The 20990-nt window shown below is 41.1% G+C and overlaps 1 protein-coding gene across 1 annotated transcript; it reads right to left on the bottom strand.

Moving 5' to 3' along the window:
• Positions 1–1587: 1587 nt before the first annotated feature.
• MAPK1IP1L (mitogen-activated protein kinase 1 interacting protein 1 like) lies at positions 1588–19891 on the bottom strand. The gene is made up of 4 exons (XM_003831689.6): positions 19731–19891; positions 9859–9880; positions 8235–8942; positions 1588–6946 (listed from the first exon to the last, which is right to left on the bottom strand). Exons 2-4 carry the CDS (start codon positions 9874–9876, stop codon positions 6935–6937), a joined length of 738 nt encoding a protein of 245 aa, XP_003831737.1. The 5' UTR covers positions 9877–9880; positions 19731–19891; the 3' UTR covers positions 1588–6934.
• Between the last annotated feature and the right edge of the window lie 1099 nt (positions 19892–20990).

The following is a 20990-nucleotide window of genomic DNA, read 5'->3' as shown; positions in this document are numbered from 1 at the left end:
AGAACCTAGTGGATAAACTCTAAGCCTTGATAACAGAAGCACTGGTTCATTATTTATGTGGTATGACTCTGGGAATTTAACCTCTAGACAGGATCTTGCTCTGTCGTCCAGGCTGGAGTGCAGTGTAGCCTCTAACTCCGGGGCTCAAGTGATCCTGCCACCTTGGCCTCCTGAGTAGCTGGGACTAGAGGCACATGCCACCACACCTGGCTAATTCTTCAATTTTGGCTTGTGGAGATGGGGTCTTGCTATGTTGTCCAGGCTGGTCTCAAACTCCTGGCTTCAAATGATCCTCCTGCCCTGGCCTTTCAAAGTGTTGGGATTACACAGGCATGAGTCACTGCGTATCTCTTTTAAACTTGGTTTCCTTATCTCTAAAGTGGCTTTTAAATCTACGTATCTTTAAGGAAAGCTAGACTATATGACCATTAAATAAAACGACAAGCTCTGACATAAAACATAATCAGAGCAAAACTTAAAATGTTTTATTTCCTCTTTTCTTATGTAAAACTAAGTATGGCTTAGAATCCCATATGACCCAATTCTATTATACTTGGGAACCTCTGACTATGATCTAAATAAACCTCAAGTAGCAGACATGGTCATTTATAATGGTAGTTTTTTAAAATTTAAAAGCAGCAAATCTGTCCCCTTCCTGAAGCAACTTATCAGTAAGGAAAATACACGAAGTGCAGAGTGGAACTGCTCTAGGGAAAGCAGGGAGAGACTAAGCATTATAAGCTCTACTTGGTCCTCTCCTCAACACTGGGAAAATCAATTTTCCCAAATGAGAGAAAAAAGTTTAAGTGCCACGAGGGCCAGGCATGGTGGCTCAAGCCTGTAATCCCAGCACTTTGGGAGGCTGAGGCAGGCGAATCACCTGAGGTCAGGAGTTTGAGACCAGCCTGGTCAACATGGCAAAACCCCATTTCTAGTAAAAATACAAAAACTAGCTAGGACTGGTGGTGTGCACCTGTAATTCCAACCACTTGGGAGGCTGAGGCAGGAGAATCGCTTGAACTCGGGAGGCGGAGGTTGCAGTGAGCAGAGATTGCATCACTACACTCCAGCCTGGGCGACAGAATGAGACTGTCCCAAAAATAAGTAAAAGCCACAGGAATAAGCTCTATGAGATGACCCAAATCCTCTCCTGGCACTAGAATTCTATTGCATGCCTTATTTAAAATAAGTGAGCTAATATTTAGAATTCTATTTTGCTTTGGAGATCAGTTGTAAAAGGATTGGTGCTAAGAGTATTAATACGGTGATAAAAAAGGACTTGCCTGGGTCAGGTAACCCACGATAGCATGTTTGTCAGAGCAATGTCATCTCACAACAGGAAAAAAAGAAACTGGCCCTGCTCCAGAATGGTCTTATTATTTCACCATCCATTTCATAACTCCACTTTAGGTGAATACTTTCATGGGATATTGAATAACATATCAAAAACAATTTAAAATTTTACAGCTGCATTTTGTCCAATCATAAGGCAAAAAGCAGAAATTCCTTCCAAAAGTAGCACTGCAAAGTATTCATTCATTCATTGCCCTACTGAAATTGGGAGTTCCAAGAAATGCCAGCGAAATCTCCTGTGGGAAAATGGTAAACTCCAAGTTTAATAATGTGACCCTCACTAAATGCGTAGCAGTTAATGATAAAAGTAGAACTATTTTTCATAACAGAAAGTGGGGGAGTGAGGGGAGTAGGGACAGACAGAGAAAGTTCCCTGACTTCATATTATCATATATACAGATAATCTGGTTACCAAGAGTAGCCTAGCCTTGAAAGAGAAAATCACCACAATGGACACCATGTTGCTGAGAGGGTTTGCGGAGGAAGGGTGGTTTCCAGACATCCTTAGTGAATGCAGGTCACATGCAAAGAGGTATCTCAGGCCCTTTTTTCTTCCTTTTTGACAACAAATTTACAGTTAATTAGGCTCTGGACTTGCTCAGAGAAGCCCAGAATTGGGCCTAAAGAATAAAATAACATGAAAAATCTGTGAAACCATGAAAATACATTTTTTAAAAAAAGTTTCCAGGTATAATACACAAAAGCAAACAAGTTTATCTTAAAAAATATCAAGTATCACATCCATAGCCTATTCCTAATTATAATTACTTCTTAAAGCAACATTTGTCTTTGTTTACAAATACAGCAGCAGGTGATAAAACCTAGTATCTCAAACTGATTGCTTACAATTTATAATACAAACATATGTATATGTCTCAAATCACATTTTAGGCAGTTTAACTTAAAATGCATAGACAATTACATACATTAAATTTGTCATTACTGTCAGTGAAAAATCACAATTTCAAGAAGAAAATTACAACAAACTTTCATAGAGCACACATAAGAAGTCAAGTTCACTTAATGGCAACAAGTCAGTATCTGCTGATCAGTGACAGGCAGTGAAAGTGCCTTTATCCAGGGGTAAAGTGAAGAGGCAAACTATCCTGTTACTTTGCACACTTGAATTGTTGCGCTGATCAACACTACAATCTTGAAAAACATTAAATTCTTAAAAAAAAAAAGGTATGCCACATGTCACCCTTTAAGATGCCCAAAGGCTGGTTACAATTTCCACCAGTAGTGATCCTAACACGTTTATCTAGGTAAAACTAATAGTGAATGGGTGTGCTAACAAATTCTGTAATGTTACTTATAGACTATGAGCCTCTCAAGGACAGGGATTCCCTTATAGCTGGCAAAGAACCTGGATCAAGGACATATTGTCTACTGAATAAATGACTCAGATGTTTTCGACAGCCAGAAGCTTGCCTGGCATTTACAAAATACTGATTATTTTATTGGCAATTTCTGTTTTACTTGGCAGAATTCTGAAAAAGTGTTTGTCTTCAATACTAAATATTGCTTTATTAAAATCAAATAGTCTTCCCTGAACGCCACCTACAACTTTCTATGCATAGTACAATATATCAGTGTGATTTATCGGAATTTAGGCTTATGCTTTTCCAAAACTTGAATGTCTGTGCTGAAGTTTTATTTCCAGGCTTTCTAACCTTGGCATTTGATAAAGCTAGCTTCTATCATTCAGGGTGAGAAAATTGAGACATTGGCACTTATTGTTTAGAAGTGTAGGCAATTGACTGATATTCAACCCAGGCACAGTCTTGACAAAAACTCTGAGTAGAGCTTTTTTCATCTACACAGTTTCAAAAGCTGTATATTTGAGAGTACCACAGGTAGCACTAATTATTTGTGAGGTAATCATGGGCAAATTGATTGGTTTTTTAGAAAATATCCCAATAGTCCATTGTGGTGGTGGGACTGACTGAGGCAAAATATACACTTTTCTCTGCCCTATTACTATTCTCTACTGAAGACAACCAACAGTAAAATGGACAAAACAGTCAGTCCTTGGGTAATTAAAAAATGTATTGTCTATTTCTGAATAATCAATATATTACTTTACACAAAATAGGGCTGAGTCAGAGCTGTAAATGGTGTCTTCAAAAGCATGAAAAGATGAGAAAGTGGCAGGATGGGACAGACAAGCCAAGGTCTTTGAAGTGCTCCACTTGATTCTTGAGAACCGGGTGTGAATGAAGACCTAAGGTCTATGTTTTAATTTTTGTCTTTTTGGTTTCAACATTTCAAAACCTAAGATTCCAACTCCAAGAAACAGCATTCCTGAACACCTCAACTATTTCCATTAGATTTGAAAATTCTTCCTCTGAAGCCCAAACGTCAGCATATTCTATAATCTGTATCCCCCTCAAGACCAAATATACTTGCTAACAAGCAGTCTTTTCCATAAATCAATTTCAGCCTAGCACGTCTTGTTTTGAAAGCAACATTGTTCCCTTTTAAAAAGAAAAAAAGGTCATGCATGGTGGCTCACGCCTGTAATCTCAGCACTTTGGGAGGCTGAGGCAGGCGGATCACGAGGTCAGGAGTTTCAGACCACCCTGGCCAACATGGTGAAACCCCCGTCTCTACTAAAAATACAAAAATGGGTGTGGTGGTGGGCACCTGTAATCCCAGCTACTTGGGAGGCTGAGGCAGAAGAATCGTTTGAACCTGGAGGCAGAGGTTGCAGCGAGCCAAGATCACGCCATTGCACTCCAGCCTGGGTGACAGGGCAAGACTCTGTCTCCAAAAAAAAAAAAAGAAAAAAGGAAAAAAGCCTTTCTTGATGCTGTTCCCCATTTCTCCACTAAAACTCCTGCTTTTCTTAACTCCACACCGAACCAACCTGAAATATTTTGGCCCAGAATGCCAACAAGAATTGAAGAAAAGATGCTTTACAAAAATAACAATATAAAAGCAAATTCTATTATCCCTTTTATCTCCATTCTTACATTAAAAAAAAAAAAAAATCGGCCGGACGTGGTGGCTCACGCCTGTAATCCCAGCACTTTGGGAAGCCAAGGCGGGCAGATCATGAGGTCAGGAGATCGAGACCATCCTGGCTAACACAGTGAAACCCCATCTCTACTAAAAAAAAAAAAAAAAGAAAAAAAAAAATTAGCCAGGCATGGTGGCGGGCACCTGTAGTCCCAGCTGCTTGGGAGGCTGAGGCAGGAGAATGGTGTGAACCTGGGAGATGGAGCTTGCAGTGAACCAAGATAGCACCACTGCACTCCAGCATGGGCGACAGAGCGAGACTCCGTCTCCAAAAAAAAAAAAAAAATCTCCCCCAAATACCAGTTGCAAAGTCCTTGAAAACAAAGGGAGTACAATAGCAGTATGATTTAGGGCACACTGGACAGTATGGGTCACTAGCAAAATTATTATACTTATAGGGAGTAGTAATCCCAAATTGTGTTCATGGCCCTTCAAATCCTTTAGCAACAGATTTTCTCCCAAAATCAATGGACTTCATAATTATAGATTCCCAAACCTGCTATCTCTTCTTCCTACTCAAATTATATTTGCTCCAGTGTTAAACTAAATACTGCTAATTTGTCAGCTTATCCCAATGTAGGACAGCCAAAATAACTGTAAGGAGAGCTATCTTTGCAGCCATCTCACTTTTCACATTACTTTATCCCTCCATGGTTAACTGACATTTTGATATTGATAATTCAAGCCAAGGCTACCTGTCTTGTAGACTGGGGGGGGCTACTTTGACAACAGAGTTCAACAGTATTGTAGACAGCTAACACCTGTCCTTGAAGAGAAGTGAAAGAAAAAGCTAACAACATTCCGCAGTCTGAAAATATCTTAACAAATTAGTCTCTACTTTCTCATTTCTAAAAAGCTTGAATCTATCATCTAGTTAACATAAGGGATGATTAAACACTGAATGTTCCTCTCAAAGGTAACCATTTTGCTTTCTTAGAAGGAGGTAGCTATCAAACCAAAAAACTGGCAGCATTTGGCATTCTTGACATTTTAATTAGAGCAGAAATAAACTACTAAATATTTTATTTCTAAGCAAAACAGAGCTCCAGCATAAATCCTGTTCGTCTGAGAAATTCACAATACATTTTAGAAATCCAATGGATACATTCAAAATGTTATCTAATAAATAACAAGGTCAGGTCTACTCCAAATCTAAGAATCTGATTTAAACATAAGGTGCCAAAAAACTACCAGGGCTTTTTTTTTTGGTGGTTATAAACAATACTTGATATTTAAGCAACACAGTCACACTGCTTTAAACTTAGTTGCAGAGATCTACAATTTATTATTATTTTCAGTGTTAGAGCTAGAGGGTAATTTTTTCAAAGATGGCACTCAACTCCACTTATTTACCTGTCAACAAATACAGAACTGAACTGTTAGCCATAAGCACTTTACAAACAGACTCAGGAAACTATGCAGTAGACAATGACATAGCTTAACCAGACTCTGAAAAAGAGATACATATTTTGATTCACACTTGTACAAAGAGAACAGTCATGTCTGCATGACTTAAGGTTCCCTAAACACAACTGTTTTATGTTTTAGACCCCTGGAGTGTGCCAGTTTACCACATCAGGGAGGAATCAAGGGATGTGTGTGCTCCTTCTAAAGAACCAAGGGCAAGTGGGGTGGGGGTGGCTACAGGGAACGCTCTGGGCAAAAGAGCTGCCTCAGGTTTTTGTGGGAATGAAAATTACTTGTTGCAATTAAGCAATTCCTAGGGTTTATCTAGTTTGAGGTTCAAAACAAAGGAGAGAATTATTTCCTTCCTCGAGCTCTTCCCAAAGCAATATGCACATCTCATAATCAACTCTCAAGTAGTACAAAGAGATAATCAATTATCTAAAAATTTAATTTACATACATGTTGGCCTGGATTAAAAACAAAAAAGTTAGTTTCCATAAATAGCAGACTTTAGTGCTGTATGACCCAATGACTAAAAATAAAACCAGGAAGTTTTTACTAAAAGCTCAAGGATAAAAATGAACACTGGCTGGCTATTGAACTCCACATCTGACAATAATTACTGACAGTTTAAAAATGTATATCCAAAATATAACCTCAAGAGGACCAGGTTTATTTGTCCGACAGAGCAGCTCAAAATGTTGAGGCATCATTTGTTTGGATTATGATGGGTTATTCTCGAAGTTTATTTATTTAGAAGGGGAAAGTGATTATAGAAAAATACTTGAAATAATTTGCCAATGAAGTTGCAGATTCTAACAATAATCCACATCTTAGATTTTTAAGTGTGTAGTTTCATAGTTTAAACAAATTCTGTCAAAGAACTATTCAATATACTTTATCACTTTAACTTTCCATGAAAACCAAATAAAAATCACATCTGAATGATTTACTTCTATACTTTTATCTGATTGTATACATATGATGTACTACGCATCCAAGTACAAGAGGCAGTTATCTTCTCTGAGAGGTGCAAGAGTTGTTCTTTCATGAATGCCCTCTAATAGTGAAACCAGCAATTTTTATATATGCATTCATGTGCATATACATGTACTTCAAAAAGCAAAGCGTCATCTCTTCGTCCATTGTTAACTTAATGGTAAGACTGCAATAGAAAAAAGAAAAAGTCAACTTCTAGATTTTGCAAATGGAGTTTATTAACTCCTTACTGTGGCTTAAAGTAAATTTATTGCTTAATAAATCCAAACAGCGAGTCACATCATTTACTCTGGCATACACTTTGCAAAACAAATATTTTTAGATAATATATATAGCAAGAAAGAAATTACACTAATGCAAGGAGGAAGTTTTAGGGGTACTTTAAAGATTTCTTTTCCTTTATAGCTGGATTGGATGTTTGACTAATCTAATCAGAGATCTGACTAGTTATTTTCGTATTAAGAGTTAGCAGATTTTTTTTTTTTCCTGGCTGGGCATGGTGGCTCAGGCCTGTAATCCCAGCACTTTGGGAGGCTGAAGCAGGCGGATCACTTGAGGTCAGGAGTTCAAGACCAGCCTGGCCAACATGGTGAAACTCCATCTCTACTAAAAATACAAAAATGAGCCGGTGTGGTGGCACACGCCTGTAATCCCAGCTACTCAGGAGAATCACTTGAACCTGAGAGGTAGAGATTGCAGCGAGCCGAGAGACTGCACTCTTGCTTGGGTGACAGAGCAAGACTGTCTCAAAAAAAAAAAAAAAAAAAAAAAAAAAAGAGTTAACAGATTTTTTTTCCTAAGGAAAATCTTTACTCTGCATTTGGATACTCGTTTGGCTTACCTCACAGGGGAAGTGGGGTACTTTTCCATTTGGTTATATGACCAAGGCAGGCTCCTCAACTAAGATGTTAACCCCACACTGGGTTGTCTGACAGTAAAGCATAAAGCATTACATGTAACTGACAATAAAGAATAGGGGTGTAATCTTGAGCTCCAGAACTGCTTGAAAGATGAACATTACCTACTCATTGCCTTGGATTCTCTAAAAATCTACCTCTATCAAGCTAGACAGGTAGAGACTGCTTTTACTGAATTGTACTTTGGTGTGATGCTATAAAACAATACTGAGAAATAATAATAATAAAACAAAAATCCCAATGAAATGAATCTCAGAGTTTACCTAAAGGATGCTATTGAGGACACTGCTTACTACATTACAAAGTCTTTGGGGATCTTTGGAAAATTCTTCTTTTTAGCACAAGGAATACTTAAAACAGTGCTTTCATCCTTTTAAATGCTTTACCTGAAGGTGTGAAATTTACTCATTTAATATACACACACCCTCTTTTAAAAACTTAAAAGCCTTCTTAATCTTCCGTCCAAAACTGGGGAGAAACAATGTCAGTTGTGCTATGTACAATTAGTACACTTTAAATAACAAATTGAACACTCACATGGGGGCCACCAGGCATTGGTGGAGCACCAGAAGGTCCTGAAGGCACTTGGAAAGGATTACTGGGAGTAGGATAGAGTCCTGGTGTGGGATACGATCCTGTAGGGGCAGGATATGGTGCTGGTGGTCCCCAGGCTCCTGGTGGAACGGTGCCCCATGGAACAGGTGGTGCTGCCCCAGGGGCTTGGGGAGGAGGAGGAGCGGGATATGGGCCTGGAGATGGATATGGCATATTAGGGGTAGGATACTGCCCTCCCATTCCTGGCGCCCAAGGTCCAGAAGACATGGATCCCCATGGACCTAAAGGACCAGCTGCAGCTGGATCTGTGGGTGCACCATATGGTCTGGGTAGCTCTGGAAAGGGCATATTTGGTGTAGGATATGGCCCTGTGGGGCCAGGGCCTGGCACAGTTGGGGCTGGATAAGGACCACCAGGTGGGGGACATGATGGTCCGGAAGGAGGAAAGGGTGCTGGGGGTCCTGGAGGTGGTCCGGTGGGAGGCACGGAGGGATACATTCCTGTTGGTGCTGGTCCAAAAGGCACAGTGGAGGGTGTTGCACTTGGTGGGAGTCCAGATGGCACTGAAGATGGAGCACTCGGATTATTCCAAGGGTTGGAGCCTGGCCAGCCTTGAGGAGGTTGGCCAGGTTTTGTATTGCTCACAGCAGAGGTTTTGGCAGGGGAGTGTTCAGGTAGTGCATCTGCCAACTGGAATACAAAACAGATACGTCTTTCCTATCTAGGGAAAAGTTACATCAAACACCATTATAAACCCACAGAGAATAGTAACCTATAGGGGCAGGGATTATAAACCTCAAGAATATCTTCAAAAGCTAAGCTAGTCATTTAAAAAATACTCTATTTAACATAAACCTTGAGATGCTACTTTGCGTATCAACTTTATAGTGCAAATTCTTCAGAGAAACTCGTTTTCTAAATACAACTAATCATATTGTGCTTCATTTCTCTGCTGTATTAATATAACAAAATACAGTAATTAAGAAGATAGAACTAACAGTCAAGATATGGATTTGAATCCTGGCTTAACCTCAAAGGAGCTACATACTCTGAGATAGAGCCTTTTCAGTTTCAAAACTGTTTTAGGGTTAACTTGAGGCTTAAATATGATAGTTCATGTAGTACACTTTCACAGAGTGCCTGGTATATAATAATTTCTAATAAATGTTGGCTATTAATACTATCAGGGTAAAAGAGAACAATAGAAGTAACATCTTAAATTTTCATTTAAAGAAATACATATTTTCATAAATACAGGAAACATTTCCAAGCATGCTATTATCTCAGTAAACTAAGGCAAATCACCTATCAAAATCTCTTTACTACCCCCAGAGCCAAGAATCACAAAAAGCATCTCTTTTATTTATTTATAGACAGAGTCTCACTCTGTCGCCCAGGCAGGAGTGCAATGGCACAATCATGGCTCACTGCAGCCTGAAACTCTTGGGGTCAAGGGATCCTCCCAAGTAGCTAGGACTACAGGTGCACGCCACCATGCCTGGTTAAAGCATCTCTTTTAAGTGAAAAGATTTACGTAGCCCAGTTAGGACCATGTTGTTTTTCTTAAGAGATGAAAAACTTATCACAGATAAACTGATCAACTTACCGAAAATTCATCAGACATTTTCCTAAAAAAAGAAAAGAAATGAAGGAAGAAAGAAAAATTTCAAAATCAGTGTTCACCATTTCTTAAATATTCCTTAAGGAACTTTCTATGCATACATTATTATTACTTAAACGGAATCTTATTTATGTAATGTGTTTTTCTTTACATAGGAAAGTTTTCCATAATAGTTCATACAGCTCTATTAACTTCATCCCTTTTAATGGCTGCACATCATACAAAAATGATTTGCAATTTAATTTACATTCTTTTTGTAGCAGTGTAAGTTGTTTTAAGTATGATACAGTGAACATCTCTCAACACTTCTTTGTGTGTGAGAATCTAACACCAGGAAAAAGCACTGGACATGGAATTTAGAGTCAACAGATAAATTTATCTAAAATCTATTTGAAAAGTCCATGCCAATTTACACTCATTTCTCTAACTCCTTTTACCACTGGATATTATTAAATTTATTGTTTATAATGACAATAGATATTAAAAATTAGTGTCTTATTTTAACTTACATTTCCTCGTCTTTTTTTTGGAGACAGGGTCTCATTCTGTCCCCCAGGCTGGAGTGCAGTGGCGAGATAGATCACAGCTCACTGCAATCTTGACCTCCTGGGCTCAAGTCATCTTCTTGCCTCAGTCTCCCTAATAGCCGGTACTACAGGTGTGTGCCATCATGCCCAGCAAATTTCTTAAAATTTTAAAAATTTATTGCAGAGACAGGTGTCTCACTATGTTGCCCAGACCCGGTCTCAAACTCCTGGGATCAAGGGACCCTCCTGCCTCAGCCTCCCAAAGTATTGGGATTATAGCCATGAGCCACTGTGTGTACTCCCAAATTTAAATTTATTGATGTCCTGGAGTACTTTTACCAATTTTTAAATTGAAGTATAATTAGCACTCAACAAAATGCAGAGATCTTAAGTGTTCAGATTAACAAGCTCTGATAATTCTATACGCCCCTATAACCACCCCAAGATATAGAACATTTCTCACTCCAGAAAGTTTACCATGCTCTTTTCCAATCAACTGCCTTGCCTCATGGCAGTCAATTTTTGACTTAATTTTGCTTGTTCTTTGACTTTATATAAATAAAAGACTGTAGGTACTCTTTGCCTTTGATCATTTTATTACTCAGTAGCACATCTTTTTCTCTCACTGCTTTGTAAGATACTAAGCAGACTAGCTTTCATATATGAGATTAAAATTTTTTGGCCGGGTGCAGTGGCTCACGCCTGTAATCCCAGCACTTTGGGAGGCCAAGGCAGGCGGATCACGAGGTCAAGAGATCGAGACCATCCTGGCTAACACGGTGAAACCCCGTCTCTACTAAAAATACAAAAAAACAATTAGCCCAGTGTGGTGGCGGGTGCCTGTAGTCCCAGCTACTTGGGAGGCTGAGGCAGGAGAATGGCGTGAACCTGGGAGGCGGAGCTTGCAGTGAGCCGAGATTGCGCCACTGCACTCTAGCCTGGGCAACGGAGGGCTACTCCGAATCAAAAAAAAAAAAAAAAAAATTTTCTCCCAAATTCCTTTTATCTGTAGATCTCTTAAAGGGCATATTTTGGTTATACAAAAGTTTTAAATTTCATGTCATCAAATCTATCAATGTTTTCCTATACGTGGCTTCTGGATTTTGTGATATATTTACAAAGGCCTTCCCTACTCTGCCTTGCTTTCATATAGTATTTTTATGGTTTAACTTCTTGTTTAAAACCTTTAAATTCTTCCAAACAATAATTATCAACTATCTATCTTTTCTCAGCTAATTGGACAAGCTACCTTTACTACACTATACTGCTGCCATTTATAACTAGCATCTATCCAATATTTACCATGAAACATGGAACATGGTGGTGTACTGTGCACCACCTCACTTGGTAGCTCCAGAACCCAGATACAAATTTTATTTTCACCCCCAGTTTACAGCTGGAGAAGAGGAAGCTTGGCAAGTTAACTTGTTTAAGGTCCCAGAGCTAATGACAAGGAGAGAAGCAGTTCAAACCCAGTATGACTCCAGAGCTTAGGCTCTTAACAAGCAGGCTATAGAGCCTCCTTCATTTCCCACAGATATTGTGGACTTTATTCTTTTCTTTTTGAAACAGTCTTGCTTTGTTCCCTGGCCAGAGTGCAGTGGCACCATCATAAGCTCACTGCAGACTCGACCTTCTGGGCTCAATCGATCCTGCCCAGCTAGTTTTTTTGTAGAGATGGAGTTTCACCATGTTGCCCAGGCTGGTCTTGAACTCCGGAGCTCAAGTGATCTGCCTGCCTTGGCCTCCCAAAGTCTTGGGATTACAGGCGTGAGACACTGTGCCCAGCTGACTTTATTCTTTTCTACTGGTCTGCAACGGTACCATTCCATTTTAATTACAGAAGCTTTACAATATATTTTAAATAAACATTAATGTGAGTCACCCTACTGTCTTTTTTTTTTTTCAGATTTTCCTATGTATTTTTATTTTTTCCAGATCATTAAAAAAAAAAATTAATGTGTTAGCATTCTGGTTGGAAATGTATTATATTTACAGATTAATCTAGGGGAACATCTATTTAAAATGTCAAATCATCTCGTTCAAGAACAAGGTATAGTATAGTCCCTCGGTACCTGAGGGAGATTGGTTCTAGGACCCCCATAGATACTCAAATCCCAGGATGCTCAAGTACCTGATATAAAATGGTGTAGTATTTGCATATAACCTATGCACATCCTCCCGTATAAATCATCTCTATATTATTTATAATACTTAAAAGTGTGAATACTATATAATTATATTAACTTATATTTTCTATTGTTATTTTTATTGTGTTTCCCCCAAGTTTTTTTTTTTTTTTTTTGAGAAAGGGTCTCACTCTGTTGCCCAGGCTAGAGTGCAATAGCATGATGTCAGCTCACTGCAACCTCCATCTCCTGGGTTCAAGAGATTCTCCTGCCTCAGCCTCCTGAGTAACTGGGATTATAGGCACGCACCGCCATGCCCGGCTAATTTTTTGTATTTTTAATAGAGACAGGGTTTCACCATGTTGGCCAGGCTGCTCTTGAACTCCTGGCCTCAAGTGATCCGCCCGCCTCAGCCTCCCAAAGTGCTGGGATTACAGGCATGAGCCACCGCACCCAGCTCCCTGAATATTTTCTACCCGCAAATGCAGACACAGAGGACTGTTTAGTTCCTGTCCTTTTCATGTAGTTTATTTTCTTGATCAGATCTCCTATATACATTTCTTTTAAGGGATTTCTGTTAAACTTTTCCCTGTGGTTGTAAATAGGCTCTTTTCTTCTATTGTATTTTCTAATTGTTCGTTTATATATGGGACAGGGTTTTAAAATTTTAGTCTATAGCAGGTCCTCGAAAGACATTTCATTCAACTTTGTTTTGTTATAATGTTGATGAGAAGAAAAAACAAAAAGTCTCAGCTGAGGTCACTGTCTGTGTGAAGCTGGCTCATTCTCCCATCTTTATGGGTCTTCTCCAAGTACTCCAGTTTCCTCCCATATCCCAAAGATGCACATGAATGGATGTGTCTACACGGCCCAGTCTGTGAGTGTGGGTGTAGGTGAGAGCACCCTGTGCTGGGATGGCGTCCAGTTCAGGGCTGGTTCCCAACTTGGACTCTGAATTGCCAAGAAAGGCTCCAGCCATTGAGACCCTGAACTGGAATAGGGAGGCAAATAATTATCTTTTTATTAATCTTTCTTAAATGTATACACAGCTCACATTCATTCAATTTTTTTTTGAGACAGGGTCTTGCTCTGTCACCCAGGCTGGAGTGCAGTGGTGTGATAACAGCTCACTGCAACCTCGACCTCCCAGGCTCAAGTGGATCCTCCCACCTTAGCCTTTGAGTAGCTGGGACCACAGGCATGCTAATTTTTAAAATTTTTAGTAGAAATCATTTAAATTTTTTTTTTTTTTTTGAGATGGAGTCTCGCTCTGTCGCCAGACTGGAGTGCAGTGGCGCGATCTTGGTTCACTGCAACCTCCACCTCCTCAGTTTAAGCGATTCTCGTGCCTCAGTCTCCTGAGTAGCTGGGACTACAGGTGCGTGCCACTACACCCACTAATTTTTGTATTTTTAGTAGAGACGGGGTTTCACCATGTTGTCCAGGATGGTCTCCATCTCTTGACCTTGTGATCCGCCCACCTTGGCCTCCCAAAGTGCTGGGATTACAGGCGTGAGCCACTGCGCCCAGCTCATTTAAATGTTTAATACTAGAAGTGTTTTGGGTTTTATTTAAAAGTTTAGTGATGTTTTTGTTACCAGAAATATGCCATAGGAATTTAACTCTTCTTTATATTAATTAACCTAGGGTAGGAGGCATCATTACTGAATTATTTTATTCTTCAAAGTTTCTCACTTGATTCTCTGGGATTTCCAGATAAAAAATACGCCATTTGCAAAAAATAACTTTCCTTCTAATATTTATGCATCTTTTCTCTTTTGCACTTGCTAGGACTTAAATAATGAAATGTTGAGTGATAGTGGGCACAGAGGTCTTGCTCCAACTCTCCTGGGAATGCTAATGTTTAAGTATGATTCCCATTTTTAGTTTGAGATTTTAAAAAATTACATTATTTTTAATTTATGCCTATGCTATTATTTATTCCTATTCTGTTAATAAAGAAAGCAAGAAGACATTAAATTCCCTCAAAAGACTTTTCAGTATCTAATGAATTGATCTCATGCTTTTTCTCCTTTGACCTATCAATACAGTATTAACATAGAGCCACCTTTGTATTCTTAGCATCTTATTTCTGATTATGATTTGGTTATCATGAGGAAAGGACAAGAACATAAAGGACAAGAACCCAAGCCTATCCCAACTGCTATATCCTTTTTATTCAGAATATCAAAAAACATGGCCGGGCGCGGTGGCTCACGCCTGTAATCCCAGCACTTTGGGAGGCCGAGGAGGGCGGATCACGAAGTCAGGAGATTGAGACCATCCTGGCTAACAAGGTGAAACCCTGTCTCTACTAAAAATACAAAAAATTAGCCGGGCGTAGTGGCGGGCATCTGTAGTCCCAGCTACTCGGGAGGCTGAGGCAAGAGAATGGTGTGAACCCAGGAGGCGGAGCTTGCAGTGAGCTGAGATCAAGCCACTGCACTCCAGCCTGGGTGACAGTGCAAACTCCGTCTCAAAAACAAAAAAACAAAAAAACCCACATACAACCCATTCCCATGTTAGGGTTTAACGTCAATCACATCACACAATAAAATTTTTAGGACTAACAGTGTAGAAAATATATGGTAAGTTGTAAGGCTAACATGCTTTTTAAACAGGGTTAGCCTTTCTGAAATAGAAAATGATTCTGTATCAAAGTTCATATTAATTCTGGAGTTGAGAATCAAAGTGAACCAAATGGTCTTGACTGTTCAGGTTTTCAGAATTATACAGTTACCTAGTCATGGAATTACATAAATTATTCTACAAGTTAATAATATTCAACTGATTCACAACACTACTTCAAAATTTTAAAGTTCAAAATCCAAGTCTGGAAGATAGGGGAGGTGCTAGAATCTTGTGATTAAAAAACAAAGCCCTAAGCATAGGAATTAGTAACAAGTTCTGTTCTACGGCACTGTCTTAGTAAAGTGACCAGCTCTCCATTCCTAGAATAAACAGCGTTCATGTTAGGGTGATCCCCCCTTATCCGTGGTTTTAATTACCTAAGGTCCGAACGTATTAAATGAAAAATTCCAGAAATAAACAATTCGTAAGTTTTTTGTTTTGTTTTTGAGATGGAGTCTCACTCTGCCACCCAGGCTAAAGTGCAGTGGTGTGACCTTGACTCACTGCAACCTCCGCCTCCCAGGTTTAAGTGATTCTCCTACCTGAGCCTCTCAAGTAGCTGGGATTATCGGCACGTGCCACCACGCCCGGCTAATTTTTAATTTTTGGTAGAGACGGGGTTTCACCATGTTGGCCAGGCTGGTCTCAAACTCCTGGCCTCAAGTAATCCGCCCACCTCAGTCTCCCAAAGTGCTGGGATTAGGCATGAACCACTGCACCTGGCCAATTCCTAAGTTTTAAATGGGGCAAGAGCATGTTCTGAGTTGCAAAATGAAAGTTTGCACCCTCCTGCCTAGGACGTGAATCATCCCTTTGTCCAGTGTATCCATGCTGTATAAGCTATCAGCCCATCTTGGTTATTAGATCTAAAAAACATGGTATACTTAGGCTTCGGCAGTGTATACAGACTTCAGTTTCAGGGATTCATTGGGGAGTCTTGCAATGTGTCCCCCTAGGATAAGGGGGAACAACTATAATTGGAAGCATTCCAATTTGTTCTTTGGAGAATACTTTCATTAGAAAAGGTGAAAAACAGTTGGACATGAACGTTTCAATATGAGGAGAGTTGCAGAACATAAAAAGTTTAGGTTTTCTAAAAAGCTATTCTAAGCCGCGCTTGGTAGTGTGCACCTGTAATCCCAGCTTCTCAGGAGGCTGAGGTGGGAAGACCGCTTGAGGCCAGTAGTTAAGAGACCAGCCTGGGCAATATAGTGGCACTCTGTCTCAAAAAGAAAAATAAATAAAAATATAAAGCTATTCCAAAATATCTGAATCATCGCTAATTAAGATGAGGCCAATGTAACCTTGAACTCATAAAAACAATTTATACTCAAGAAAGGCTTTCTTTTTTTTTCTTTTTGGAATAATCTAAAGCTATTATTTCCAAAACTTTGTTACCATTTTATAGCATGATCCACCCATCATCTGAAAAACAATACTTTTTATTCTTTGAATAGCAAGAATAGTAATTTTAAAACAGTACAAAATGTCTTTTGACATACACTAGAAAAGTAAAACATAACATTTTTGGAAACTCTCATGGCTGTTAGGGTAAAAATCATGGGTCAGGGAGGAGGGTGGTTAAGAGAGTTGAACTCCATGAATTACCAGTGGAGTTCATGGATATTTCAGACAGCCTTCAAATTGTGATGGAGTGATAAACAGTATGGGACTACACAGTGATGAAACCCGGACATCAATCCTTTTGACGGTTATCTTTTGACAAAAAACTTCTCAATAAGAGACCATTTTCCATCTGTAGAAGTTATAATTCCTGCCCACTGCAAAGAAAATAGTAACACACTTAATCTATAAAGTGCTATATACATGTTAGATATTTGTTAGGCGAAATTAAGCGAAATCAAAATTTTTGGGTTGATTTGTTTAGTATGGGGGGATGATATGTATCGTACTGAAAATATAAATTAATGGCCGGGTGCGGCGGCTCAAGCCTGTAATCGCAGCACTTTGGGAGGCTGAGGTGGGTGGATTACTTGAGGCCAGGAATTCAAGACCAGCCTGGCCAACATGGTAAAACCCTATCTCAACTAAAAATACAGAAAATTAGCTGGGCGTGGTGGAAGGCACCTGTAATCCCAGCTACTTCGCTTCGGTAGGCTGAGGCAGGAGAATCGCTCGAACCTGGGAGGCGGAGCTTGCAGTAAGCGACTCCGTCTCCAAAAAAAATATATATATATATAAATTATAAATTAAAATACATGCTAGTTTTTAGTATTGGCTCATTTATCTGCTTATGTTCCATTTTTTACATTTGGGCAACTCAAAAACGGGGGTTTTGAAATGCTCAAAAATCTGAATCTTTTTGAGTGCCACCATGCCTCTCAAAGGAAATGCTCATTAGAGCATTCTGGATTTTGGATGCTCAACTGGTGTAATATAAAAAAAACCCCCAAATCTGAAACACTTCTGGTCCCAAGCATTTGGGATAAAGGATATGCAACCTGCAATATTTCTTGGCATTTAGTTATATACTTATTGGAACATATGTGCCAAACAATGTGTTGGCCTTTAGAGAAATTATAGTATTACATGGAGATTCCTGAGATGTGCTGTCTTTTGCAGTCCATAAGGACCATAAGGAAAGAGTCGGGAGTAGAGGGCGGTGAAATGGGCCCTAGGGAAAGAAGAGCAGTTAGTGTAAAAACTGGGAGAATCTCTGGGGAGGTATAAGCAGTTCAGATGGGTTAGAATATAGCGAGAAAGGGAAGGGGTATGAAAGTCTTAGCAGAGTGACCTTAGACGAGGGTTTGAATTATTTCACTAAGAGTCGGCTCATCTGAATGAACCCGAACTATAAAGAACAGGCCATAGTATTTGTAAAAAGCACGCAGTTTAAAAAACAAAACAAAACAAAACAAAAAAACCAGGCCAGTAATGTTGCGAGAAACTAAATGGGACTCTGTCCAATCAAGTGCCTAAAAAAAATAGTGCTTGGGTGGAAAACAAATACCAAATTCTCTTTTCTTTGTATGTGGACATCTAGCTTATAGGTAAAAGAGTAAACGTTAAAGTATGATTATCTAGCTATAACTGCAGCTCTTCACTGGTTGGTTCGGCCAGAGTTGACAAGTCCAACTCTCCAAACTTGAGGCAAAGGAAGATGGGAATCGTACCCACATCATAGATTTGCTGTAAAACTTTTAATAAACAAATCTCTTAGTCGCTGCCTGGAATATAGCAAAACCTCAACAAATATTAGCTTTTATGATGCCTACTTTTAGGTCCATAAATCTTTATCTGCCCTAGTTTGGCACAAAACTTACATGGTGGCAAAATGTGACCTGAAGCTATTTATAGTTTCTATTCGCCCCCACTTAGAATGAATGTTCACATCTATTGCTGCAAATATTAATGTTGGATTATGGGGTGCACCACTCTGCTGGGGTTGTTATCTCTCGTCTAACATGTTGTCTTTCTAAAAAGATGAAGATAAAATCCAAGTATTTTTGAATTCAAAACACACTAGCTTCAAAAGTTTCAGTTAAGAGACTGGGGATGGATTTTACCCATTCCGCCTGGAGTGAGGAAAAGAACATTCCAATATTTGCAATTCACTCCAAGTTTCTGAAGCAAACTCGCTTTGCATTGTGGGCTCAGAGATGCCAGCATGAAAAATTTCTATTCTTCCCCCAAAGAACACCAGTGAACAAAGAACTTACGAAATGTTTCTGAAGGCTACCTTTGCCTGTAATGAGGGTTCGTTTTCAAAACAGACCTTTACAACCCCCAGGTGTGTATTTCTCTAGTAGTAAAACTAAAAAAAATTCTTGCGGTCGAGTGAGCCTGGCTTCATGCTTTAACACTGGAATCTTTACCTATTAAAAGCTGTACTCTTGCTTTTCAAGGTAAAGAGGAAAACGGTCCAGCTATGCATACGCTATCGCAGGTATGTGCTCCTCAGTCCTAAAAAAGGAGATCACTGAATTCTGCCCTTCTCGTGGTTTGCCCTGGGTATTCATCTAATGTATCCGTGAGCAATTCCTCTAGTAAGTCATAACCAGAACGTTGTCACACTGCGGATTAACAAGCGCCCGAGTCTCTTGTAAGAATCTTTTCAGGCCTTTCCCTTTTTATTAAAAATTAATGAATGAGTGTAATAGGGTGGGGGTAGAGGGGAAATCGGGGCCAAGGGGCGCGAGGCCGGCAGCCGTTTAGGGACGCACGAACAAAGGGAGTCCGGGATCAACCGGAGCGAACCGGCCTCCTAGCGGGTCGCGCCCGCCGGGAAGGGGTGGGGGAGGGGCGGCCCGCCCCGCCCCGCAGCCAGGCCTGACGTCAGGCGCCCAGAAACCCGTCGGGCACGACGTCAGCGGCCTCCGACACCTTCTCCCTGGGGGGCGATCCCCAGGCAGCCCGCAGCGTGGAGGAAGGCGACCGATAGAAACGCTTAGTCCCGGTGCCAGGCAGGCGACCACGGCCCGAGCACTGGACGTGACTCGATGCACCTCGGTCACCGCGCCCGCTTCCCGCTTGGCCGCGCCCGCGGGCTCCGCAACCCCAGCTCCCCGATTCCCCTTCACGACTCCCACTAGTACCGAAGCAGCCTCACCCGGCAATATCCGAGACCGCAGTAGGGTCTAGAAGCGGCGATGGGTCCGAGGGACTGGGCCCTGAAGACGCGGGCGCAGCCTGACTGACGGCAGCTAGAGCAGCGGCGGCAACAGCACCAGCAGCGCGCGGCTCCTCCTGGCGCCGGAACAGGAAGCGCCGAGCGCACCGCCTCCGCCCGCTCTCCCCCTCCCCTCAGGCCGCGCCGCGTGCGCCTCCCGCAGGCCCCTGGCGGTACTGCGGCCCGCCAGGCCTAGGGGGATGGGCTCCACCTGGCGCCGGCCCCGGGCAGCTTTCCCCTGGTGGGCGGGCTAAAAGCTCCCAGAGTTTCCGGAGTTCCGAGGACTCGGAGGAAACGCCAGTGGCCGCCGCTGTTCACGGCTTCCCGGCGGAAATTGCTAACTTGTCTTGAGTTGCTTGAGGGCTGATTCTGGATTCCTTTTGCTCAGCGGTTTTTACAGCTAGGCCTCGAAGGAGGCTGGGTATGGACGCGGTCTGATTTCGGCCTGACCCGAGGACTCAGATCCTCGGGCCAAAAGTGGGGAGAGGGAAAATATTAATACAGGAAAGGGAAGACGTTTGCAAATAGCTTGACAAATTGATATTTGCTTTCTTTGTAGATTTTTCCTCATCAATGCCTCTTCTCCCATGTTCTTTTTTGTTGTTTTTGAGACAGGGCCTCTGTCACACACGCTGGAGTGCAGTGGCGCGATCTCGGCTCACTGCAACCTCTGCCTGCTGGTCTCAAGCAATCCTCCCATCTTAGCCTCCGAGTAGCTGAGACTGCAGGCATGTGCCACCACATCCGGCTTATTTTTGTGTTTTTGATAGAGATGGGGTCTCACCCTGCTAGCCTCAAGCGATCTGCCCGCTTCGGCCTCCCAAAGAGCTGGTATTACAGGTGTGAGCCACCGTGCCCAGCCGCCATCTTCATTTCTGAATAAACATTACCTCCTGTGTCAGGCACAGATGACATGACCCCAGTCAAGGAACCTACTAACTAGCAATAAAGATGTCGTGATAATTATATGGTGTGCAAAATATATACATATATGCAATATACTTTTTTTTTTTTTTTTTTTTTGAGACGGAGTCTTGCTCTGTCGCCAGGCTGGAGTGCAGTGGCGCGGCGCGATCTCGGCTCACTGCAACCTCTGCCTCCCGGGTTCAAGCGATTCTCCTGCCTCAGCCTCCCAAGTAGCCGGAACTACAGGCGCGCGCTACCTTGCCCAGCTAATTTTTGTATTTAGAGACGAGGTTT

Source organism: Pan paniscus, chromosome 15 (genome assembly GCF_029289425.2).
Source record: "Pan paniscus chromosome 15, NHGRI_mPanPan1-v2.0_pri, whole genome shotgun sequence".
Classification (NCBI taxonomy): Eukaryota; Metazoa; Chordata; class Mammalia; order Primates; family Hominidae; genus Pan; species Pan paniscus.
The sequence above is the reverse complement of the archived record's forward strand: the minus strand, read 5'-3'. Positions and strand labels throughout refer to the sequence as shown.